The sequence below is a fragment of the Salvelinus namaycush genome, chromosome 31 (genome assembly GCF_016432855.1).
Source record: "Salvelinus namaycush isolate Seneca chromosome 31, SaNama_1.0, whole genome shotgun sequence".
In the NCBI taxonomy this organism is placed as follows: domain Eukaryota; kingdom Metazoa; phylum Chordata; class Actinopteri; order Salmoniformes; family Salmonidae; genus Salvelinus; species Salvelinus namaycush.
The window spans coordinates 24,966,203-24,993,557 of record NC_052337.1 but is presented as its reverse complement, the minus strand read 5'-3'; the positions used below and the strand labels follow the sequence as shown (position 1 = coordinate 24,993,557).

The window sequence follows — 27,355 nt, the reverse complement described above, 5'->3', positions numbered from 1 at the left end:
CTTGGACATGGTGCCCCAACACACAACAGGAGTAAATTAAGTCACTTGAGTAATAACTTGTTTACTTTGCACAATAGCTTACTAGAACGCCAGTAAATAGAAGTAGTCTTGGGTAGCAAAAAAAAAAAAAAAGTCATCTATGCAGACTGAATATCACTCCTGTCATTGATCATTATATTGAAATGTTGAACCAAAAAAATTAAAAGCACAGAAACATTACAATATTAAAGATACGGGTTAAACAAATCAAATGGTACTCTGTTACACCTTGGCTCACCTGCATAGGAAGTTGTCAACTCTTTAGTACAATTGTGTGATCACATTTTGAGGTGATAAGCGAAAAAGTATATTGTTGCCCTCAATGGACTTTGATTGTCTAAAGGTATCTAATTTGATCAAAGGACCATTGATAGAATGGGAGAGGGAGGGGGTGAAGCTTCACACTGACGATGTCCTAAGAACTAGGCAAAGACCATTATTTTTTTTAGCTAAGTCTCAAGCCCTGCTGACTGCTTCACATCAAGAACATTTAATCCACTATTCATTTGCTCAACCCAAAATAGAACAGCACTTGCATCTTTACAATTGACATGTAACTTTTCTTGGAGTCATTCCAATCTCAAAGAAAACATTTGAACAATGCATATTGAACAGTATTTACAAAGTATCTATTTATTTAAACAGTGTATATAAAAACCCTAAATAATTTGTGCAAATGTGTAGGTGGAACAATACAACCCCCCCCCCCCCCCCCCCCCAATTAAAAAAATAAAAATAATGATTGTGTCAAATCTTTTCTGTCAAACCAAAAATGAGAGCTCAGAAAATCATGAACTGGTCATTTCACTATTTGCCCTTGCGGCGGACACAGCGCCTGGTGAAGGCCTTCTCATCCCACTTATTGGGGGGCAGCATGTAAGGTCCGTTATGGACACACAGGACAGTCATCTCATCTGCATACTGGAGGTTCTGAAGGAGCTGGAGAAAAACACAAACATTAATCCACAACAATCATTAGTAAGTCACCACCTCTGCAGTGACACTTACCTTGGGTGTGATGAAGAAGTACTGGGAGGTTGTCTCCTTGCAGGCTGTCCGTACAACAATGTCAAAGACTCTCCTTTCATTGACTGGGTCCATACCCTGGGTAGAATAAGAAGAAATAAAGCCTGTGTGAATACAGTCTGGATGTGCAAGTGGTTTTACCACTTAAGCAGGCAGCAGTTGGTGTGTGTTACATACCTGGTTGATCTCATCCACCACTCGGAAGGGACAGCGGTTGAGCTCTTGCAGGGCCATGAGGTAGAGCATTGTTGAGACACTGCGCTCCCCTCCACTCTGGTGGTGTGCTGTGAGCTCGTGGAGCTGCGTGCTGCTACGGAACTTCACCCGGATACGGATCCCGTATTTATCATACTCCTCCTGCAGGGAGCAGACACCAGTAAGACAGATAGACTTACTACTTTTAGGGTTATCAAGATACTAGATTTTCCTTGGCAAAAAGGGAAAGAAAGGAGACTAAACTATTTGATCTGTAAAAAAAAAAAAAAAACTACTATATGTAAAATATTGTGTGCTATAGCTTGGAAAAGATACGTGATTCTGGGTGACAACATAAGGCCGTTTGTTTCCAACATTAGGACTGTTCTCCCCAGGAAATTCAATCCACTTCATGTTTTGTTTCTTTGCCACGATACCCCTGAGTATCACGATACTGGTTGTTAAAGTTCATGTTAAGTATCCTTCTATTTTTGTTATTACGGGGCTATCACTATGTTATTAGTGCGCCTGCGTAGGGGTCTCGTTGTTGATGGACCTGGCCTGAGTCCAATGGCAACCACGTAGTGTGCTAATACTGTTCAGTAAACGTTGATAAACTGGAACCTTGTCGTTGTGTCATTTCGAGTTAACACTGGTAGCAGAGGATGGCTAATAACTACAATGTGCCACCTCGGTTCGACAAGATGTCGTATGAAAGATGGAAAAATTAACATGGAATCTGGACGAGAAAAAGCAAGCACTTGTGGTATTATCGCTCGAGGGAAGAGAGAAAGATACAGCACTGGAAATATCCCTGGAGGATTTGAACAAGGATGACGGTATGCGAACTTTGATTAGAGCACTGGATTCAGTGTTTCTTAAAGAGAAAGACCGTGCCTACGAGGCATATTCAAACTTTGACAGTGTTACTAGAGATATTTTGGTTGCAATGACGGACTACATCATTGATTTTGAACAGAGGTACAATAGGATGCGCAAGTATGACATGGTTCTCCCGGATGCAGGGTTATCTTTCAAGTTGCTAGATACTGCCTGTCTAGATGGTAGGGAGAAACAGTTGGCTTTGACTGCTTGTACTGTGCTGACTTGAGTCAATGAAGTCGGCACTAAAAATAATTTTGGGTGAAAAGACGTCTGTCATGCCAATAACAGATGGAATGCAAGTGAGTGACACATCATATTACACTGAGCAGCAGAGTAAAGGCACCAACAAGTCACGTACTCAAGACAACCAGAAGAGGGCGCAATTTCCGGGCACAAATCCACTAGACAAATATGGAAGGAGATCAAAATGTGCTATTTGTCAAAGCACTTACCATTGGGTTAAAGACTGTCCTAAAAAATGAACAATTTAAACTAACAGGAAAATGTAAACAGAGAGAGCAGTGTAACATTACACTGTTTTCAAACGAATATGCTTCTGATACGGAGATCCTTATAGTTGAATCCTTAGGATCTGTTGTGATTGATACTGCATGTACACGCACAGTGTGTGGTGCAAAATGGCTTGTTAGCCATGTCAGTGAACTAAATATGAAAGAAGTACAAAACATGATTGACACACCAAGCAACAGAGCTTTCAAATTTGGAGATGGGAGAATCGTACAGTCTACCAAGAGTCAAGATACCAGCATAAATTAGTCAGATTATGTGTCAAATTGAAACAGAGGTAGCCCTTACAGATATCCCCTTACTATTAAGCAACGCTTCCCTCAAGAAGGCAGGGGATGTACTACAAACGAGTTGACTGTCAAGAGTGGAAAGGACCGGGAGTAGTCATTGGCCAAGATGGTGTGGTGATATTTGTGAGGCACGGAGGCACCATTGTCAGGGTGCGTCACTCAAGGAAAGTAAATGATCAACAATATGGAGGGTCTGTTGCTGAGAATCAGCCTCCTAATGAAAAGGACACAAACCTACCAGATGTCACATCCAATGATATGGACACAAACTGACACAGGAAATGGAGCAGACACCTTCAACCATGCCACAGGTAATACTGTTGAGTGTTCAAATGAGGAAAAGATTCAACAGCCACATGTGTTAAGACAACATGGTTGTTCCAATCTGAAAACTGGACAAACTTAAATACATGGACAGAGAAAGTGGTATTCCACATACAGCAACCGTCATTGGACGAGCAGGATAAGCCAAAGGAAAACAGCAGAACTGGTACAACTTGCAGTAATCTGAACCAGCTACACTTTCTGGTACAACAGGGTCAGCTGACCTGTCACTTGTAGATCATCTCAGAATTGAACCAATGGAAAAAAAGAAGAAAAGAATGACATTCAAAATTATGATGTACTTGAAACAAAGGATGTGTCATTTGACTCAGCTAAGCTAGATGAGCTCAGTAATTGGAGGGAAAAAAATTGAGTGTTTGAGGAAGTCAAAGACATTGGCTAAAAATGTGTCTCATCAAGGTGTGTACCCTTAAAAGAGTCCTTAACTGGAATAGTGCCAAAAGCATGTCTAGTGGCTAGAGGTTGAGAGGAGCTGGCTGCTAAACAACTCCCAAAAGACTCAGACATGTGCCTCAGAGTCATGATGAGGACAGTGATCTGCCAGAAAAAAAAAATATGGAACCTTCATTCCATAGACATCAAATCTGCATTTTTGCAGGGAACAGCTGTCAAGGGACAATCACATCCGACCGCCGCCTGAAGCTAAGAGCAAAGGAACACTGTGGAAACGAGAAAAATGTATGTATGGTCTCGCAGATGCATCACTCTACTGGTACAACAAAGTCAAGGCAACAATTCTGAGTACAGGTGGAAAAATGTCACAAGTGGATCCTGCAGTCTTCTATTGGCTTGATCAAGACTGCAATGTGACTGGAGTACTTGCCTGTCATGTTGATGACTTCATCTGGGGTGGCTCACAGACCTTTGCTACAACTGTGATTCCACACCTCAAAGCTGTTTTCCAGGTCGGCCGTGAGGAGCATGATAATTGTTATGTTGGCATAGAGTTTATTACAGTTGATGGAACAATACTGATGCAACAGGAGAGCTATATCAAGAATCTTCAACCTATCCACATGGATTCTTCAAGAGCCATACAAAGGAATTCCCCTCTCTGTGGAATTGAAGCTGATCAATTGAGGTCAAAGATAAGTCAAATTCTATGGGTTGCTAGACAGAGTAACAAACTACAGGCCACTAAATACCCTGGTTTAAATGAAGATATGGATTTCTCACCCTTCCTGTAGGGTCGTGATAGATCCATTTGCTGTCATCTAGTGGACATTTTTCTCAATTGCCCTCAGCTATGTTTAGACTGTTGTTCATGTTTTGCTGTGTTCTAGTGTACTATGGAATATATTGCTTTCTTATTCTTGACACTTCTCCCAGTAATATTTAAGGTTAGAACTACCTTTAAGTGTTCTGATACGTCTAGCTTGGAGTTGTATGTCAATGATAACATAGCTACAGTATTTCCCCTTTTAATGTGTATATTATTGCTTACTAGGTGTGTCCAATCAATTTTGTAACCACTCCCTCTTCCAATTAGGGCTAATTGGAAAAGCTGTTCAAAAGAGGACATTGTATTCTTTCTTTTTTTGTACTCCCTGACGAAGGCCATGCAGCTGAAACGAGTCAGTTTAAAAAAAAAAAAAAACTTAGTTTCTATTGAACATGCCATACTAATAAAGGCATTTTAATTAATTATATGAAGAGTGCCTTGGTCCTCCTTTTTGATGACCAATTTACCCCTTTTACCCAAGAGCACCTTCGATCTACCAAAATGTACTATTGTGTACCTTAGTAGCGCTTCTCTTTCTACTAGACCTGATGTAATGTTTGATGGCTGCAACTTGGCATCCAACAACACGCTACTGTACAAACCATTCATGAAGCAAAGAAAGTTGTTCATAAACTGTAACCACAACAAGTGACTCAAGTTTCAGCATGTTGGAAAAGATGACAAACTAGTTTGTCTTCATCTGTAAGGTGCCCTAGTGAAGCATCACTGGAGGCACACAAGGTGGACATCTAATTGTGTTAATGGGTGACGGAGGAAGATTCTCACCCATCTGTTGGCAGTCAAAAAGGATCAGAAGGGTTGTCCAAAGCACACTTGTTGGAGAAACACTTGCTCTTGCGGATGGAATTGACAATGCTATCTTTCTTGCAACTCTGTTTTCAGAGCTTACCACTGGTGAGACAAAACGGCACATTCTACCTGTAGTTTGTGTCACTGACAACTACTCCTTAGTTGATGCTGTGAAGTCAACCAAGTCTGTCACAGAGAAAAGACTTCGTCTTGAGATTAGCAGCATCAAGGAACTTACAAACAGAGAATCCAGTGGATTCTGTGGTCAACCACAAGGAAACAGCTTGCTGACTAAAAAGGGCACATCCAGTCTTGTGCTCCTAAAAGCACTCCGTAATGTAAAGTGGCAGCTTGAGTAATACAAAAACTTTGTCACAATCCATTTGTAATGGGGGACTTGAATAACACTTTGTTGTTGATGTTTTGTCTTTAACTTTTTAGGGATAGGGTGCAGCATTTTCACTTTTGGATGAATTGTGTGCCCAAACTGAACTGCCTCCTACTCTGTCCCAGATGCTAATATATGCATATTATTAGTAGTATTGGATAGAAAACACTATGAAGTTTCTTAAACTGTTTGAATGATGTCTGTGAGTATAACAGAACTCATATGGCAGACAAAAACCTGAGAAGAAATCCAAACAGGAAGTGAGAAATCGATTTTCAAAACAGTGCCAATTGAAATCCAAGTTATGGATGTGCAGGCACTTCCTAGGGCTTCCACTAGATGTCGCCGTCTTTAGATACTGGTTTTAGGATTCTAAAGGAGGGGCTCATAGGAGCTCTTTTACTGAGTGGTCTGGCAGAGAGCCTCGTGCTCATGATGCGCGGTCACGAGAGAGTATGCTCTCGTTCCAATGCTTTTCTTCAGACAATGAAATTCTCCGGTTGGAACCTTATTGATGATTAATGTTAAACACATCCTAAATATGGATTGCATACATCATTTAACTTGTTTCTACGACCTGTAACGAAACCTTTTGAGTTTTTGTCTGGAGGAAGTTCTCGTGCTTCATGAAGATGGATTACTGGGCTGAACATGCTAACAACAAGTGGCTAAATGATGGGCTTTATGGAACAAATCAGTCATTTATTGTCGAACTGGGATTCCTGGGACTGCCTTCTGATGAAGATCAAAGGTAAGTGAATATTTAGTGTTTTTTGTAGCTTCTGTTGACGCCAAAAATGGCGGCTATTTCTTTGGCTATTTTGGGTTCTGAGCGCCGTTCTCAGATTATTCTTTTTCCGTAAAGTTTTTTTGGAAATCTGACACAGCGGTTGCATAGAGGATAAGTTTCTTTAATTCTGTGAATAACACTTGCATCTTTTATCAATATTTATTATGAGTATTTCTGCAAAATCACCGGATGTTTTGGAATCAAAACATTACTGCAAGTAACGCGCCAATGTAAACTGAGATTTTTTTATATAAACATGCACATTATCGAACAAAACATACATGTATTGTGTAACATGTCCTATGAGTGTTATCTGATGAAGATCAAAGGTTAGTGATTCATTTTATCTATATTTCTTCTTTTTGTGACTCCTATCCTTGGCTGAAAAAATGGCTGTGTGTGTTTGTGACTTGGCTCTGACCTAACATAATCATATGTTGTGCTTTCGCTGTAAATCAATTTTGAAATCGGACACCATGGGTAGATTAACAAGATGTTTCTTTCATTTGCTGTATTGGACTTGTTAATGTGTGAAAGTTACATATTTAAAAAAAATATTTTGAATTTTGCGCGCTGCCTTTTCAGCGGAATGCTGTCGGAGTTCCGCTAGCGGAACCCCTGGGCTAGAAAGGTTAACTTGTTTGGGATAGGGTGCAGCATTTTCACTTTTGGATGAATAGCGTGCCCAGAGTGAACTGCCTCCTACTCAGTCCCAGATGCTAATATATGCATTATTATTAGTATTGGATAGAAAACACTGAAGTTTCTAAAACTGTTTGAATGATTTCTGTGAATATAATAGAACTCATGGCAGGCAAAAACCTGAGAAAAAATCCAAACAGGAAGTGGGAAATCTGAGGTTTGTAGTTTTTGAACTCACCCCTATCGAATACACAGTGGGATATGGGTTATTTTTCACTTCCTAAGGCTTCCACTAGATGTCAACCATCTTTAGAACGTTGTTTCAGGCTTCTCATGTGAAGGGGGGCCGGATGGGAGCTGTTTTACTAAGGGGTCTGCCTACAGCCTCGTTCTCAGTCACGCGCTTTCACTTGAGGTTGCTCTCGTTCCAGTGCTTCTCTACAGACAATGGAATTCTCCGGTTGGAACATTATTGAACTTTTATGATATAAACATCCTCTAAAGATTGATTCTATACTAAATTTGACAAGTTTCTTCGACCTGTAATATAATTTTTTGAACGTTTCGTCCGAATGGACCAGATCACGCTTTTGGATTGTTTACCAAACGCCCTAACAAAAGAAGCTATTGGACATAAATGGACATTATCAAACAAAACAAGCATTTATTGTGGAACTGCGATTCCTGGGAGTGCATTAGGATGAAGATCAAAGGAAAGTGAATATTTCTAATGCTATTTATGAATAATGTTGACTACCCAACATGGCGGATATTTCTCTGGCTGGTTTGGGCTCTGAGCGCCGTTCTCAGATTATGCTTTTTTCGTAAAGTTTTCTGACACAGCGGTTGCATTAAGGAGAAGTGTATCTAAAGTTTCATGTATAATAGCTGTATTTTCATCAACATTTATTATGAGTATTTCTGTGAATTCATGTGGCTCTCTGCAATATCACTGCATGTTTTGGAACTACTGAATCTAACACGCCAATGTAAAATAAGATTTTTGGATATAAATATGAACTTTACCGAACAGAACATACATGTATTGTGTAACATGAAGTCCTATGAGTGTCATCTGATGAAGATCAAAGGTTAGTGATTAATTTTCTCCATTTGTGCTTTTTGTGACTCCTCTCTTTGGCGGGAAAAATGGCTGGGTTTTTCTGTGACTTGGTGGTAACCTAACAATCTTTTGTCGATCTTTTGCTGTAAAGCATTTTTTTTTTTTTTTTTTTTTTTTTTTTTTTATAAATCGGCTGGATTAACGAGAATTTTATCTTTAAAATGGTGCCTAATACTTGTATGTTTGAGAAATTTGATTTATGAGATTTCTGTTGATTTGTATTTGGCGCCCTGCAATTTTATTGGCTGTTGGCGAGGGGTTCCGCTCCGTCCTAGACAGGTTAAAGTGGGAGATTGTTAAGTTCATGTTTTAAGTATCCCTATATTTCTGTTATTACGGGGCTATCACTCTGTTATTAGTGCGCCTGCGTAGGGGTCTCGTTGTTGATGGACCTGGCCTGAGTGCAATGGCAACCACGTAGTGTGCTAATACTGTTCAGTAAACGTTAATAAACTGAAACCTTGTCGTTGTGTCATTTCGAGTTAACACTGGTATGGTGACAACCCTATGTGACTGCTACTAGAGCTCCCACAAACATCTAAGAAGACACTCTGGCACCTCCCCCTTAGTCCAGACAGGATACAGCAGGTGTTTGGCGTGCCTTACCTCGTTCTCTGAATGCAGGTCCACCTCCCCGGCACACTGCATGGAGCGGAAGAAATCACTGAACTTGTCATTGATCTGCTCTACCAGTTGCTTCAGAGGATTCAGCCAGCGCTCCTTTGCCTGTCACACAGAGAGAAGTCTTCAGGAAGGAAACATCTCTGTAGATGACATCAAACCTAGTGTAATCATTAGTCCAAACAATTGCAAAACGGAAAGTTTTAAAAACAAGAGTTTCTTTTGGATAAATTCAGGTAAGTCCTTCCCCGCTTGGTTCCATTGGCTTCCATTTAGCAACAGAATTGGCGTAATGAATTCAAACATGCACTATAAAACACCGATTTGCTAGGCATTTTCAGATTATTATTTTTTTAAAGCATTGAAATTATAGAATTGGCACAGACTGATTCACTGGACTAATCTGTCATTAGAGTACCTCTGATATGTTCTGTCTGTAGGTTTTCAGGGCATTGCTCTTCTCATCCAGTTCTTTTTCCAGGTTCTTGATCTCCTGCTCTCTCCTGTTGTACTCATCCACCACCTGGGGAAGAGGGGGGGGGGGGGGGGGGGGGGGGGGGTGTTACATGGTGAGGCAGAATCAATACGTGCACACGCTTTGAAGAGCCTTCTGACTTACATTCTCACTGAGGCCAGTGAAGCACTCTGCCCTGGACCTCTCCTCATTCAACATGGCGTCTATCTCATCCATAGTGTCGGGCAGCTGGCTGAAGGCCTACAGAAAACAAATGAAGAAATTCACAAATTAATGAATGCATTAAAACTGGTAGAATGAATGGAGGACTCAGTGTGGAGTTGTGCAGTACTATACTGACCGTGTGTAGGTCTGGGGGTACAGCACTCTCCCCAGGGTCCATGTTACAGATCTCCCTGGCCCTCCTCATCAGGCCCTTACACATCTCCAACAGCCGGGCCTTGCTCTGCTCCAGCATGGCACACGCTTGCTGAGAGGGGAGAAGGGGAAACACACACACATTGAGTACAGATTACAACCTACAGTGTGTGAAATTGTATGAGTGTGCGTGACCTGACCTCTAGGACCCTGAGCTCGGCCGAGCCCTCCCTGCAGTCAGTCTCCAGCTTGGTCTTCTCTGCTGTCATGCCCACGGTCTCTAGAGCCATGTACACCTTCTCCATACTCAACTTAGCCCTCAGCTAGATATGGAGGGAAAAGAGAGAGAATGATAAAGAGAGACTTAAGGCAGTCAGTATACACCACCCAGGTTCTGTGTATCTGGAGCCTTCAGCATTAACCTGTGACTGTGTACCTTCATGTGGGCCATGAACTCAGCCACAATGGCCACCTTCTGGGAGTTGACTGCTGAGATCTGGGCCTTGGTCTCCTCCTCAGCCTTCTGTAGGTCAATGCCCCCCTGCTCCATCTGCCGAAGACTACACACAAGAGGAAATGGTGTGTAAGATACGAAAACGACAACAGCAGACCACGTGTAACCACGCCAGCCCAGGACTTCCACATCCAGCTTCTTCACCTGCGGGATCGTCTAAGACAAGCCACCCGACAGCTGATGAAACTGGGAGTATCTGTCTGTAATAAAATGTAAAAATGTAAAATGTAAAACATAATTCTGAAACAATCATTCTGATTGGCTGGGCCTGGCTCCCAAGTGGGAAGGCCTATGCTCTCCCAGGCCCAGCCATGGCTGCGCACCTGCCAGTCATGTGAAATCCATAGATTAGGGCCTAATTTATTTAAATTGACTGATTTCCTTATATCAAATCAAATTGATTTATATAGCCCTTCTTACATCAGCTGATATCTCAAAGTGCTGTACAGAAACCCAGCCTAAAACCCCAAACAGCAAGCAATGCAGGTGTAGAAGCACGGTGGCTAGGAAAAACTCCCTAGAAAGGCCAAAACCTAGGAAGAAACCAGGCTATGAGGGGTGGCCAGTCCTCTTCTGGCTGTGCCGGGTGGAGATTAGAACAGAACATGGCCAAGATGTTCAAATGTTCATAAATGACCAGCATGGTCAAATAATAATAATAATCACAGTGGTTGTCGAGGGTGCAACAGGTCGGCACATCAGGAGTAAATGTCAGTTGGCTTTTCATAGCCGATCATTAAGAGTATCTCTACCGCTCCTGCTCTCTTTAGAGAGTTGAAAACAGCAGGTTTGGACATTTTGCATTTATATTTTTGTTCAGTATATTAAATGTTATTTCCCCCCCACATATACTCAAACAACCTACTATTTAGGACACAAGTATGGGTATTCGGACACGGCCTGTGTGTGTGTGTGTGTGTGTGTGTGTGTGTGTCACCCACCTGTCCTGCTTGGTACTGATCTTCTGTTCCAACTGTCTCTTTTTACCCTTCATCTCTGAGAGCCCCTTTTTCTGGGCCCGTAGCTCATTGTCACAGTGATCCAGCTTGGCAGTACGTTCCTGCATGGCGCTCATCTGGACATCAATGGCCTGCATGCTCTTTTCAGCCGTCTATGCATAGCCAAAGGTTACACTTAATTTCCAAGCTGTAGTGCTATATCAGTGCTTTGCTAAACATCTGGTTATTACTACAACATCACTGCAGGTTATGCATGTCAACTTACATCATTGTGCATCTATGAGTGTCGGATATCTCTAAGGTGTTAAGTCAAACTCTTGGAAAGTTACTCTCCGGTGTAAAACGCCAAGTGTAGTTTATTGCTAGTGTAAAGGTGTCGTTTCAAATTCATCGCTTATTGTAAACTTTTTTCTCCAAGTGGGGGAGGTGCCTGTGGTGAATGCTTGACAGGTGTCTCTGGCCTCACCCTGATCTGCTCCTCCAGCTGGCGTTTCTCCTCGGCGTCCACGGCCATGGTGAGGTACTGGGAGGGCCGCACGGCAGAGTTACTGGTGCTGGTCTTCCCTGAGTAAAAGGACTTCTTCAGGGAGTACTTCTCCTCAGCTGTGTAAAGCACCTTCAGGTAGGGCTCCTCAATCACCTGAGACATATGGTCGAAGGATTAGAGTTTGGATCAGCTTACTTTCGATTCCAGTCTGTTCAGAAATCAAATAAGCTATGAAAATGAAGTATTCATTGACATTTATGACTCTCCATCCTCTCAGGCACTCTAGGGTATGGAACGTACCGTCTTGATCATGGCTTTGGTTTGGTCCGTTCCCACGGGAACATCGTGCACCTTGTACTGGTTGCAGAGGTAGCTCATAACCTCTTCTGGAGCATCAAAGAGCTCCCGCAGGTACGCAAAGAACCCGAAACGCCTACAGACAAGAAAATACAAAAATGCATCTTACACATTCAATACAACTGAAAGGGTTAGGTATAGGGTTGATACATTTACATTCCATCTTGGGACAGTACGAGAGGACTACTCACTTCAGAGACTCGATGGGTCGGGAGGGAGCACGGGTGGCGCAGGATTCCTCAGGAGCAAAGACTGAATTCACCCTCAGGTTCTGGCTGTCACGCACCTGAGGACAAATCCATCATCAGAACTCTTACTGACGCACTTATTACTTTAATTAGAGCCTATAACTATGGCCTGGTTAGGTGGGTCACATAGTAAAACCTCAGGGTCCTATATCATAGCATACAGTGCAATGACTGAGTATTACTTTTTCTATTCTTTATGAGCAGGTCTGCCTCACCTCCATCATAAACTTCTCCATGTCTTCCCTCTTCTGGAAGACAAATGCTCGCAGGTCATTGAATGGAATGTGGTTCTCCACGTACTTGGCATGGTTAGGGTTGCGGACACTAATCTGAAAAGAGCAGAACATTTCTTTCAAAGGCTACATATGGGCTTTCAAATTATGTTTACATATCAGCCATACATACTGTTCTTCGAACAAAGTAGTCTTTTCATTAAAATGAAAATAAATAAATAAAACAATTGGAACCATTTCCTTGGACTGCTAGGTTTAATGGGTATTATGACTCATACTGTGGTACTCTACTGTGGCCATTTTAGGATATCGGGGTGTAGAATGAAGCGTTAGTTGATAACATATCAAAGAAAACTTCAAAGTTCTGATAGGTCTCCACGTAACAGCAAACAAAGAAAAGTAGGAGGGGCGCTTGACAATGACACTTCAAAGTATATGGAGAGAATTAGGCCCATATAGCCTTGACTATCCCTATAGCGTTGACAATCCCTGTAGTGTGCTCTCACCACTAGCATCATAGGTTCATAGACATTGCCACTGAAGATGTGTTTGTTCTGCCTCAGCCACTGGACGGCAGCGTAGGTGTCCTTGGAGCGCCCTCTCAGCTTCTCCTCCTTGATTTTCATCATGTCATCCAGACTCCTCAGCCTGTTCTTCAACACTACAGGAAACAAGAAGAGTTAAGCTAAGTCAAATTGTACGTGTAACGCTCCACCATGGTTAAAATGGTGCAGTGAGCCTCTGTGCCAAGACCGTTTGAGACCCAGGACTCCCCAGACCCTGTGTGTGTGTGTGTCTTACGTCTACACTCTCCGTTCAAGTTGTCCTTCTCCCTACGCATGTCGGCCTTTTCTCCCTCCATCTTTGCTTTCTCTTCCTGGATGCGCCTCAGCTCCGCATTCACCGCATTGATCCGCGGCGTCACGTCTGATTGGTCGCCTACGTTGGCCAGCTCCGCCCTCAGGTCGTCAATCATGCGCCGGGTGTTGCTGATTCGCTTCTGCCGGTCCACCGCCTCCGTCTGCTTCAGGCTGAAGGCCTGCTTGATATCCTCAATCTAGAGGGATAGGGGAGGATCAAACTTATTTAATTTTTAAAACATCATTCTATTTCCATTGGTATCAATAAGGCAGAAATAGATATTAAAAAAACAAAACAAAAAAAACAAGTGCCAGACCTCTCTGTGCTTCCGGTCCAGCTGGTCCTGTTTCTGTTTACACTTCTGAGAGGCCTCCCTGATGCTGACCGTCTGGAACACAACAAGGATGCATCACCACCATCAGTCTATTTTAAATTTAACTAGGCAAGACAGTTAAGAACACATTCTTTTTTACAATGACAACCCACGGTTCCCTGGTAGGCTAACTGCCTTGTTCAGGGGCAAGACAGATTTGTACCTTGTCAGCTCAGGGATTCGATCCAGCAACCTTTCGGTTACTGGCCCAACGCTCTAACCACTAGGCTACCTGCCACCCCACCGTGTTGTCTATGGGCTAGACAACACAGTGGTTCCCAAATGTCTTTGCAGTATCACCCACCAAGTAAATATAACACATGCTTTCCCCAGGGCCCAGTCTCAAAAGGCATAAGCTGCAACCCTGGAGCTAAAAGGACCTCCCTCTCCCTCCATCCCAGCTACAAAGCCCAGGAAGCCAGTCTCTGACCTTCTCCTTCATCTGGTTCTCGATGGGCCTCAGCTGACTGTCGATGTGCTGGATCTTCTTCAGCATGGGGGCCTGGGACTCCCTCACGGTTTTCAGCTGCTTTTTGGCGTCCTCCCTTGACTTCTTCACCCCCTCCAGCTCCTTACGGGCCGTCTCATACTCCTGGAAAGGACAGAGGGTTGTCAAAGATTGTTAACACGAATGCTGACATAACATACTTAGATATGCATTTTGTTTTTAAATGGAGGAGTATCTATCCATGTCCAGGCTCTTTTAACAAGCTATAAATGACTTTAGGGTTGTATTTATAAGTGCACACCGTAGCAAAATGTTTAGCAAAAAAACGTTTCCGCCACATTGTAAAGCACAGGCGTTAAACTCATTCCACGGAGGGCCGAGTGTCTGCAGGTTTTCGCTCCTCCCTTGTACTTGATCGATGAACTAAGGTCACTAATTAGTAAGGAACTCCCCTCACCTGGTTGTCTAGGGTTTAATTGAAAGGAAAAAACAAAAACCTGCAGACACTAGGCCCTACATGGAATGGGTTTGACACCCCTGTTGTAGAGTGAATAAACTGTTTACGTTGGTGTGAACTAATAAATATGACCCAGGTGTCACATGATCTCTCTATGACCACTCACCACCCAGGGTTTCTTCTTCTCCAGCATCTTGATGTTGTCCAGGTGTCTCTTCTTCTCGTAGTAGCGTTCAACGTCGTGCTTATTCCGTTCGTTCCTCTGCTTGAACTTCTCCAGGGCGCTGGCCTTCTCCTTGCACACATTCTACCAAACAAAACAGCTTACCTTAGAACTTACTCTCCCTGAGCCATTAACACTGCAGCAAAAGCTTCTTTATAAAAGAAAAAACAACTCATCTTCATTTATCCAGAGCTAGAACTAAAACTGTTCTCACCTCCAGTTCCCTCTCTTTGGTGCGGAAGGTCTTGAGCTCGCAGTGGAACTCATACATCTCTGGAGGTCCCACTGACTTCTCTGTGGCCTCTAGCAGCTCAATCTTGGTCATCTTGGCAAACTCACCCACCTTCTCCTGCAAAGTCACAGGGCACAAACGGTGGTCAGAGAATTTGAAGTATGACATGAGCGGATCGAGTAAGAAAAAAACAAGTAAATGAGCAAGAAAGACAACCTCCAAGTTTACACTCACCTGTGGCAGAAACTGGCAAAGGTTGCTCACTTGGATCTGTAGAGCCTTTACCTCCTCCTCCACAGTCTTCTGGCTGGAGTGTTTCCCATTAAGCATCCACGTCGACTGGTTATTCTCCACATGGATCTCTCTATTGATCACCAGGTTCCCCTTGGCCTTGTGCCTGAAAACACAGGTAGGGTTCCCTCAATGTTATTATACAAAGACAGAGGGAATCCATGTTGGCATTTCTGAATAATCTAAAACAAACTTACAGTTCAATCTCAACCGATCCTTTGTTGCACCCACGCTTCACATACAGCCCAACCTAGTCAGAATATATCCAAGGTAAAATAAATTCAGTCCAAACCCCCCCCCCCCCCCCAAAAAATACAAGTCAATATAGTGTGCCATATATGCAATAATGAAAAATCATTCAAAGGAAAGTTTCATGCTCTAGACAACATATCCTAAGTGTAGCTAGCTAGGACACTTATTAATAAATAGCCAACTACCTTGTCCCCTCTGCCCAGGATGGCAGTCTTTCCTGCCAGACCCAGACATATGGCACAGACAATACTGGACTTGCCAGTTCCATTGGCCCCCACAATCATGTTTAGGTTTGGTCCAGGGTAAACTATGGAGTGGTCGTAGGTCCTGTGGGGGAAGTAGAGGGGAGTGTGTCAGCTTAACTTAAGTACAGAAACTTTATTAGCCAATGTTTGCACATTCAGTTAGCTAGTAGGGCTGACTCCATTTAGTTGTTTGGTCGATCGCGGTTGACCAATAGCCTTTCTTTAGTCGAGCAGTCGCAATATTTCGCACCCGTCTCAGTGGACTAAATCCATTGCGGAGGCCACGGGGATGGCACAGTCCATCACTAAGACATGTGATACAGAAATTGTATATGGTTAAATTATGTAAAAATAATGGTGCAACACTAATCAGATATTATTTTATAACAAATAAGCTCTCACACATTGGATATGGTCACTGTAGAATTGGCGCCTTTCCCTTTGTTGCTATGTGCATAATAGCAAAGTTAACCAGCATATTGTGATTGAGAACAATGGGGTGGTGCAACAGCAGCAGAGACGAGGAAACCAACTTAATTAGGTCTACAATCAATAGCAAAACTCTTAATGTGCCTGGCTTTATAAATCATCCATATACAGTACCAGTCAGTAGACACCTACTGATTCAAGGGGTTTTCTTTATTTTTACTATGTTCTAGAATAGTGAAGACATCAAAACAATGAAATAACACATATGGAATCATGTCGTAACCAAAAAAGTATTAAACAAATCAAAATATTTCATAGATTCTTCAAAGCAGCCACTCTTTGCCTTGATGACAGCTTTGCACACTTCGCATTCCCTCAACCAGCTTCACCTGGAATGCTTTTCCAACAGTCTTGAAAGAGTTCCCACATATGCGGAGCACTTGTTGGCTGCTTTTCCTTCACTCTGCAGTCAAACTCATCCCAAACCATCTCAATTGGGTTGAAGTCAGGTGATTGTGGAGGCCAGGTCATCTGATGCAGCACTACATCACTCTCCTTCTTGGTCAAATAACCCTTACACAGCCTGGAGGTGTGTTTTGGGTTATTGTCCTGTTGAAAAACAAATGATAGTGGGACTAAGCACAAACCAGATGGGATGGCGTATCGCTGCAGAATGCTGTGGTAGCCATGCTGGTTAAGTGTGCCGTGAATTCTAAATAAAATCACTGACTGTATAACCAGCAAAGCACCCCCACACCTCCATGCTTCACAGTGGGAACCACACATGCAGAGAACAACCATCTCACAAAGACACGGCAGTTGGAACCAAACATCTCAAATTTGGACTTGGACCAAAAGGACAGATTTCCACCGGTATAATACCCATTACTCGTGTTTCTTGGCCCAAGCAAGTCTCTTCTTCTTATTGGTGTCCTTTAGTAGTGATTTCTTAGCAGCAATTCAACCATGATGGCCTGATTCACGCAGTCTACTCTGTTGATGTTGAGATGTGTGCTACTTGAACTCTGAAGCACTTATTTGGGCTGCAATTTCTGAGGCTGGTAACTCTAATGAACTTATCCTCTGCAGCAGAGGTAACTCTGGGTCTTCCTTTCCTGTGGCGTTCCTTATGACAGCCTGTTTCATCATAGCGTTTGATGGTTTTTGCGACAGCACTTCAAGAAACGTTCCAAGTTCTTGACATTTTCAGGCTTTGGGTGCCTGTTTAATAGCCTACTGATTGCATGTGCGCCGAGCCTCATGCAACGGCAAAATGTTGGATAAAGCAATTTTACAGTTGTCTGTTTTTAATCTTTGCTATGCTGTGATAAAGGCTTCACAATTTCGCATTCGAACAGACTGGTATTACTTATTTAGTGTCGTTTACACTGATCCAAACAGGCAGAAAAATAATATTGTAATCTAACAGCACCTGTGTCACATGTGGACCCGAGGAAGAATAGCTGCTGCTTTTGCAACAGCGAATGGGAATCCTAATAAAATAAAAATATGCACACAGCTCTCGCTCCTATACCTTCCATTTTCTTGAGCTCCTTATTATTACAATTATGATCAGGATTATAATAAGTAATGTTATCATCAGTAGGCTTTGTATTGTAGCCTTGTATAACCACTAAGAGCGCAACCGGTTTAGTCTTACTTAAGCCTATATTTCAATATATATATAGGCTACTGTATCAATAAATAATTTGTTCATGCCATCACAGAGCATACGACACATTCATGCTTTGAAATGCAATCAAGCGTTTTAGTTTAAAAAATAAGGTAACTTTGAATAATTAGCCTAAAGAAATAAACTGCAATTCACAAATGCATGCAACTGTTTTTAGTCTGCTGTAATAAAGGATTTGTATATATTTCCCCCGTTAGAACAGACTCCCTGGTACACTTATTTGGTGTTGTTTACTGTTCCAAATGGTCCCCCCCAAAATTATACTGTAATCGAACAGCAACTGTTTGGCACACAATACTCACGCATTGCTTGCTCATATACCCTCCTTTTTCTTGGTTTCTAGTAGTTTCCACAACTAAGGCAAATGTCTTCCACAGATCTGACTTCTCGTTTTCCTCTTGAGCAACCAGTAAACATTTGTCAGTTTCAAGTTTCCACGTCCTCCGTATCCATCTTGCTGTCACGTGTTACTGTGTTCGGAGTTTGTTATAACCAATTTATTGATGTGATTATGATAGGCTATAGGTCAGGCCCCATTGATCACATGCATGCGATGCTTACATGTTTCATGTAAAGAGAGCAAGGGTTGGGAAGGTTTTCCTAAACAAAATAGGGATTTCGGTAACAGAACTTTAGTCAGAAATAAGTAAGAAACTAAATGGCTGAAATTATGTTGCTTCAGCATGGGCAATAAACACTTGCTGTGCTGTGGTGCCTTTTCGCTGCAGTAGGGAGGAGAGAACTTGCACCAGTCACAGGCACTCGCTGTCATTTATTTTAACACAGTGTAACCATCGGGTTCTTTCTTTAGTCATTTGTGTGTCTTAATTATTTAATCAAACAGCGTGCTTACAGCATCAGACAAGCTCAGTGCATCTGTAGTTGATTTTATTCAAACACAGGGTGTGTGTCTATATATGGAGAAATAATGTTAAACATTTTGACCAATCGATTGGTCGAAAGAACAGGACACCTCACAACCAAGACTAGATTAACTAGCCTTGGCTACAATACAACAACCTCTGTCGGACACATGCAAATTCAGCAATATTTAGCTAGATGGTTACAAGACTTGGTCACAGATTATTTATTATAATCTTTGACTCGGTTGTCCATGTCCAAGCAGGCGTCTCTGCAAAACAGCAACATCTCACAGCTAGCTAGTCTGATTAATCAGGCTGCAATATATAATGAATTGGTTTATACAGCCTGAAACTAATGTCTGCAAAATGGTGTATATGTTCCATACAAGTCCGAACATTGAATAAGCTGCTCGAAATGAGACAAAACATCAACAGGAAACTATTGTTTATCCGACTTTAGAGAGCCAGTAGTTCTGCACCAAGGTAAAGTTATATTGGATATACGTCAAGGGTTCCGGATAGCACAGACCGATTTTGCAGTGACAACAGGTTTGTGGTGTCAGTCTTCTGTTTACACAGTCACAGGCAGATAGCTAATACATTTTAAAAAACTACTTTTAAAAAGTGAGAATAGGAATTGGTCTGAAGCCAAGAAAAGGAAATTCACAATGTCATGACTGTCCTGTGAGGATCCAAATAGATCAGCTTTGCAATAAATAACTTCAACCAGACCCCCTCTCGCCCACGGGGACCATTCTACTACTCTTTTCAAACCATCGTATTTCCGCTACTCTCATCAGCCCACTGGGAACTATCGGCACAGCTGGCCTGCCTGCCTGCCTACCTTCAAAAGAAGCAGAATAAACTAGTTCTGTTCAGGACTACACGACAAATCACTGGTACCGGACGACTGCAGAGGAGAACAGTAGAAGACGGGTGGGGAACCCTTTTGGACAATCAAGAGCCTTACAAGCATGCTGTGAAAAGGCCCGGTTCAGAGAGATACACAGCAAACCAAGGCATTTTCACGTAAATACATTCATGATTTCTTACTCCAAGCGGGCGGCGGTTTGTGTGTAAAGTATAGGAGTGCTGTAAGTGAGAGTAGTTTCTAAAATGTACAAACGTTAAGTGTCTCGCCCTCTGTCTTTTGTAACAAGCAGCCATATTGTTATCAGTCCGCTAGGGACCTGTTAACGTATTAAGTGTGTATGCTAATCTTGTGTTACCATTTAGTTCGCTAGTAAATAAATAATTAAACCACTGTGTAGTACTGAATCATAAGTAAGGCTCTGGTTTTAGCAGATGCAAGGAGGTTACAACTGCTCAGAATGATATGAGGTTATGATTAATAAGTTGACTGTTTATAGATGTGATAGGTAAAATACCTTTTATAGTTTAATAATTCGGGAGATGGTAACTAAAGAACCGCTCTCGTGTTGCCCCAGATTCTAATGAGTTATTTTTTTTTTTATTAATCAGGTAAAAAATTAAGGGTAACAATTAAACATAGTTGATTAGATAAATCTTCAGATTAATGTTAAAAGTCAAGACAACGAGCACCACCATGCCAATTCCACCCATGCTCTACCAAGATTTTCCAGCACACAGCTTTGACCTACTACAGTAGCTATGTTGGTATTGTACTTCGAACTATGTATAGTTGCTTAGGATTCAAACCCTTCTCAAAACAGCCTAATTCATACTCTTCAGAGGGATAATTAAGCAATAACGCCCGAGGAGGTGTGGTATATGGCCAGTATACCATGGCTACAGGCTTTACTGGTATATACACAATACATGTCCAATAGTATGTAGACACCACTTCAAACTTATGGAATTGGCTATTTCAGCCACATCCGTTGCTGACAGGTGTATAAAATTGAGCACCGCCATGCAATCTCCATAGACGAACATTGACAGTAGAATAGCCGTACTGAAGAGCTCCGTAACTTTCAACGTGGCACAGTCATGATGCCACCTTTCCAACAAGTCAATTCATCAAATTTCTACCCTGCTAGAGCTTCCCCGGTCAACTGTAAGTGATGTTATTGTGAAGTGGAAAGTCTAGGAGCAACAACGGATCGGCTACACAAGCTCACAGAACGGGACTGCCAAGTGCTGAAGCGCGTAAATATAGTCTGTCCTCAGTTACAAGTAGTGGTGTAACGGACCGTAGTTGATCCGTACGGATCACCCCACACGGTTCGGCACACATGTGAACCGCGGATCAATTGCAAAGTTTAACCATCAAAGTGTGAAATATAGCTTTACTGCCGCTGTTACTTTTTACATAATTCCCTAAATCCCGATGCAGGGTTGCAGTGAAAAAATAGCACGCATCCGTCTTGTCTGCGTTTTACTCTGAAGCCTGATTTGATTGTTTTTAAAAAGCAGTTGTGTTCTGTTCACGTGAACGCGGCATGTTGAATCCCACCGAATCAATCCTGGATGCTCGTGTTGCAAAAAGCAAAGAGAAAAAAAGGAGGATGAGCTGAAGAACTGGAAAATCCTCCTGCTTCATTTAAGTCTCTGTATGGGAGCATTTTGGTTTCCCTGTCAAACATGACGGAAGGGTGGTAGACAACAGCATTACGGTGTTTAGGCATTGCGCCACAAGAAAGCCGTATTAATCATGGAAATACATCGAGCATGGACACTCATTTAAAGCATCATCACCCTGGTGTGTCAGTGACGGGAGCCAACTCAGCCAAGAGACAACTTCTCACCGCGGCATTTAAGCAGCCCTTTGCTGCAGAATCAGACCAGACTAAAGCATCACCAAATCTATTGGGATGTTTAATCGCTGCAGACATGAGGCCATACTCTGTTGTGGAAAACAAAGGGTTTAAAAATATGGTGAAAGTGCTTGAGCCACGCTATGAAATCCCCTCGCGCACCCACTTCAGTATGAAGATCGTGCCAGATCTTTATGAACAGGAAAATATCCAAATTAAGCAGTGAAACTGCACCACCGTCTGTGTCCATGATCCTAACCTCTGAAAACAAGGATTCTACAATCCATGGGCCCAAGTGAGGAAGACAGCACCATCACTAGAGATGTCAAGGCTGCCATTAGAGAGGACCTGAACCCCAGATAACCCCCTAATGTACAGGACTACCTTCATAGATCACCTGCACTGGATCCAAGGTTCAAGTCCCTGTCTCACCTAGACCCTGCCCTACACCGGGGGACATAGTGATCTCACCACTGAGATTGTGGCCACTGAGGTGGTAAAAAAATAAAAGTGAATTACTTAAATAATAAATATACTGCAGTCTAATCTTAGTCTATTGCTATTAAAATCATCAATTTTTGATTTGGAATAATGGCTTTTATTAAATGTTATTGCCACAATTATAGTTCTATGAAATATGACAATAAATAATTAGTTTAATAGATCAAGTAATTTTTTCTGCAGGGTCAAGCCACAGAGCCGACAGGAGCAGACTCGGAGGCATTATATCCATAAAATAATTCAGCCATGAAGGGGCTTGTCTGGGAGACCTCTGCGAGCAAGGACACAGGCACAAGACGTTTGCCAACACCATCAAAGATGAGGAGGCATCCTACAAGGCAGCAAGCGGCATTCCAGTGGATGGTGATCCACTGGCATGGTGGAAAAGCAATGAGTGTAAATACCCTCACATTGCCATGGCAAGACGCTACCTGGCTGAGCCTGGCACTTCAGTTCCTTGCGAGAGGGTGTTCTCCACAGCAGGGGACATAGTGACTGCAAAGGGGCTCTACACTCTCCCCAGACAATGTAGACATACTCATCTTTTCTTAAAGAATTTGAAGTTATAAGCTCAGGTCTGCTTTGCTCACTACTTGTTTTTGATGATGTTGACAGGCAATTATTTTCATTCATTATTGTTCAAAGGAAGAAGATATCATGCCTCATATTGCACTTTAACAATTGAGTATTGAATATTATATTTTAAGATTTACTTAAACACTTTAAAGATCCTTGCTTTAAGTGTTCTTTAAGTAATAAATGGAATGCAAAAGTTGTCTCCACTTTTTTTTACTGATCCGAAAAATTATCCGATCCGTGACTCAAAAACGGGATCCGATCCTTAACGCGAGTTTTGTGATCCGTTGCACCACTAGTTATAACACTTACTACAGAGTTCCAAACTTCCTCTGGAAGCAACGACAGCACAACTGTTCGTTGGGAGCTTCATGAAATGGGTTTCCATTGCCGAGCAGCCGCACACAAGCCTAAGACCAACATGCGGAATGCTAAGCGTCGGCTGGAGTGGTGTAAAGCTCACCGCGATTGGACTCTGGAGCAGTGGAAACACGTTCTTTAGGGTGATGCTTAACCATATGGCAGTCCAACGGACTAATCTGTGTTTGGTGGATGCCAGGAGAACGCTACCTGCCCCAATGCAGTGCCAACTATAAAGTTTGGTGGAGGAGGAATAATGGTCTAAGACTGTTTTTCATGATTCGGTATAGGCCCCTTAGTTCCAGTGAAGTGAAATCTTAACGCTACAGCATGCAATGACATTCTAGACAATTCTGTGCTTCCAACTGTGGCAACAGTTTGGGGAAGGCCCTTTCCTGTTTCAACATGACAATGTCCCTAATCGCCCAACCTCACTAATGCTTGTGGCTGAATGGAAGCAAGTCCAAGCAGCAATGTTCCAACATCCAGTGGAAAGAAAGCCTCCACTCTTCTTGGAAGGCTGTTATAGCAGCAAGGGGGGGGGGGGGGGACCAACTCCATATTATTGCCCATGATGTCTGATGAGCAGGTGTCCACATACACTACATGACCAAAGGTATACACACACACACAGCACCTTCAGAAAGTATTCACACCCCATTTTGTTGTGTTACAGCCCGAATTTAAAATGTAGATTTAGTGTCACTGGCCTACACACAAAACCCCATAATGTCAAAGTGGAATTGTTTTTAATTAATTAAAAATGAAAAGCATAAATGTCGAGTCAATAAGTATTCAACCCCTTTTATGGCAAGCCTAAATAAGTTCAGGAATGACAATGTGCTTAACAAGTCACATAAGTGTGTGAAATAATAGTGCTTAACATGAAGGACTACCTCATCTCTGTACCACAAAGACAATTATCTTTAAGGTCCCTCCGTCGAGCAGTGAATTACAAACACAGATTAAACCACAAAGACCAGGAAGGTTTTCCAATGCATCGTAGGGCACCTATTGGTAGATGGGTAAAATAAATATAAAAGCAGACATTGAATATCCCTTTGAGCATGGTAGTTATTAATTACACTTTGGATGGTGTATCAATACACCCAGTCTCTACAAAGATACAGGCATCGTTCCTAACTCAGTTGCCAGAGAGGAAGGAAACTGCTCAGGGATTTCACCACGAGATCAATGGTGGCTTTAAAACAGTTACAGAGTTCAATGGACGTGATAGAAGAAAACTGAGGATGGCTCAACGTTGTAGCTACTCCACAATACTAACCTAAATGGCAGAGTGAAAAGAAGGAAGCCTGTGCAAAAAATAAATAATACAAAACATGCATCCGGTTTGCAACGTAGTGTAACTCAAATACATTTGTTGGTAGTCAAAGAAAATATTACTAGCAGGTTGTAGATCACAGCTGGCCTGGTACATTGTTTACTGCCTCCATTCGGGATGCACCGGTTCAGTGTCAATGACTCGATATTTTGGACAAAAACTGACAAATGTAACTAAGGCTGGGAACATCAATACAATCAAACTAGCAAGGGTAATGATCACAAGTCAGTCATAACGTTGCTAATAGGCTAGCGTATCCATTTATGTAGCAAGCTAAAAACAAAGCCTAGCGTTAGCTAGATAGCTAACTGCTACGAGGATGTCATGTAATTGGAGTGGGGTGAGTGACAGCATTCCCCCCCCCCTCATATTTTTTGGTGGCTAAACACAGCTAGATGCAGGTGTCATTTGGTTAGCAAGCAAGAACTTGAACATTATCCAGTTAGCATATCTCTTGCCTTCACAAATTCACTCTGGCTATCTACTCCGATTTCAGAGCACTCTTGCCAGTGTGCCAGAGCGAAGAATAACTGATGAATTTACAAACGTGCAACACCCGCTGAATATGACTGGACTGGTGTCAGTAAACGTAGGCACAAAAAAAGTTAGCCATGAACACTCTAGATAAGATGTAAACAGCCTAGCTAACCAGCTCTGCTAGGGCAGGTAAAATGGTCAGAGTGAGGTGTTTGCTCATTTGTGTCTGGAAGTGGCTAGCTTGAACTTTAACCAGTTCAAGCTAGCTTGGTTGGTTAGCTTGGTTGGTTGGGACAAGGATGCATTGGCAGGCAAGCTGCAGTAGGACGAGTAGGCTAGAATTCCCCATCGTTTATCAGTGAAATGGCCAACTAGCTGCAAAAGATTGAGAAGTTGATCTAATGTTCCTTCGTTAGATTTAATCACCACATCTTGCTCTGGTTAGCATTAGTTGCTTATCTTGTTGATGTGCATAACTAAGGGAGAGAGCCTACCTTTTCATGGTTGTTTGATCAATAGGACTAAAGTTCAAATGTAAGAGGACTCCCGTGGTATTGACAGATCGGCAGAAATCCATTGAGGTGTATTTTGGCGAATGCTTTCTAATGATCTAAAGTCGCAACTGCCTGTAAACACGCAGTCCACTTCAAAGTGAATGATGGCTGGCCTGTGTGGCAAATAGCTTGTTTGCATAAAGGCCAATTGCAGCTCTGATTGGACCGGTCCTGGCCAAGACAGATATTTGTATTTATGGCAATGTCTATTAATTGGCCAAACGCAAGGTCGCTTTCCCACTCTATATTGCTATAGAATTTTCACAAATGCCTTAGTATACATAATTACCAAACATTCCAAAGATGTATGAAAATGACTATGTCGCCTTTTAAAAAGTGTAATATTCTTCCTGGGGGAGTATATGAAGATTTTAATAAGATTAAAAACTGCAAAACGCTGTCAGTTTACCTGAGGTAAACCTTAAAGGTTTATGTGGGTAAATCTCATTGCTAACAATAGCGAAACCGGCATTGTGACGCAGAACAATTGGCTCGGAATAGAATGTTCGGAATGAGTGTTGGTGCCACCGCGCTCAATACAACTAATAGGAGTTGACAGGATGAAAAATATCATAAAATAAGGCCTGCATTTTCGCGATTACTTCGAAACTACGGCAAGCAGTTGGGACATACGGTAAAATTATGAAACTGGGCCCCATGGCAGATGCAATGAACTAGTATAAAAAAATAAGCTTTGTTAAAAATGTAATCTGTCCAGTCTACTCTAGTCTCTTTTTAATCCGACGTCTAGAATTTGAGCTAGGAAGGCGCAACAAATACCCGATTTAAAAATTCGATTGTTAACGACCCTGTTAAAATCAGGTATGAGGTTCTCGGTAATGGACGGCTCGACGAAAAAGTGTGTTGTGTAACTACAAGTTGATTTGCGAATGTATCGATATTGGTGTCATATCGGTTTAGATATGATATTAACGTTAGAGATTTGAATTCGACAACACCATCGTCGCGTCAAACAGGTTGTCAACTATCTTCCGACCTCTTTTCCGTAAACAGGAGCTTTAACATGGAAATATGCCCGTGTTGGAACCCTAACCCTGTAATGTTAAAAGGTGTGTAGTAACTTTTTTTGGGGGGGAAATTATTTCTCGACGATATGAAACATACGTCCCCGATGTTTACAAAACCATACCGCAAGCAATGCGTGTTAACGCGTTTAATTAGCGCAGGCGTCGGGGCTCTACGACTCTCACCGCCAGAAGATACGAGTCAATTGGCGCTAAAGGTAACGTTAGTTAGCACATAGCAGCGTCTATAAATGGGGGTACTATCTAACGTTAGGTAAATTGCTATCACGCCGTAATAGCTAGCTATCTTTTCGCTAGCTGGCTAGCTAGCGTGTTTGGAAACATGTTACAGTTGAGTTGACTTACAGGAAGTTTTGCATTGTGATGCGAATTATGGATCCTTCGACAAATCCAGACACCTGGCCATCTCCAACGGTACCAGAGGACGAACCTGCTCCATTATTTGAAGGTTGTGTGTTCGTTACGTTACTTATTCGTTTTTTCTTGCCCGCAGAAGCCATGATGCTGACTTAAAACTTCGAAGATGTGCTAGCAGTCTTTCAGTGGAATTTGCGCGCCCAGTATGGACGGTTGTCGATTGATGATTGGACAAGGTGGGTCACGTGTAGCGTAGTTCACCAACAACACAACATGCAGCTCATGTCCACTAGGTGTCAGTAACGCCCGATGTTTCATGCCTATATCAAATTCATTACAGTAATGAAGTATCTCTGTCTGCCAGATAGTGGCAGTCAGAATACAGTAAGAGGTGCACCAATACCAAATATTCTTAAAATATTAGCTATAGTTCTATAAGATATGTGCCAATACTCTTGTAGACCTTTAAAAATGAAGACAAAGTCATAAGACAAAAGCATGCT

The 27,355-nt window shown here is 42.3% G+C and overlaps 1 protein-coding gene across 1 annotated transcript; it reads right to left on the bottom strand.

Moving 5' to 3' along the window:
* Positions 1 to 646: 646 nt before the first annotated feature.
* On the bottom strand, positions 647 to 27,075 carry LOC120026020 (structural maintenance of chromosomes protein 5-like). The gene is made up of 24 exons (XM_038970798.1): positions 26,841 to 27,075; positions 15,857 to 15,998; positions 15,617 to 15,669; positions 15,363 to 15,525; positions 15,111 to 15,245; positions 14,840 to 14,980; positions 14,199 to 14,360; positions 13,712 to 13,783; positions 13,336 to 13,591; positions 13,041 to 13,195; positions 12,517 to 12,630; positions 12,245 to 12,339; positions 11,997 to 12,129; positions 11,676 to 11,849; positions 11,192 to 11,361; positions 10,173 to 10,296; positions 9,937 to 10,059; positions 9,720 to 9,848; positions 9,524 to 9,619; positions 9,323 to 9,427; positions 8,890 to 9,009; positions 1,243 to 1,422; positions 1,048 to 1,143; positions 647 to 978 (listed from the first exon to the last, which is right to left on the bottom strand). Exons 1-24 carry the CDS (start codon positions 26,993 to 26,995, stop codon positions 847 to 849), a joined length of 3,225 nt encoding a protein of 1,074 aa, XP_038826726.1. The 5' UTR covers positions 26,996 to 27,075; the 3' UTR covers positions 647 to 846.
* Positions 27,076 to 27,355: the final 280 nt, after the last annotated feature.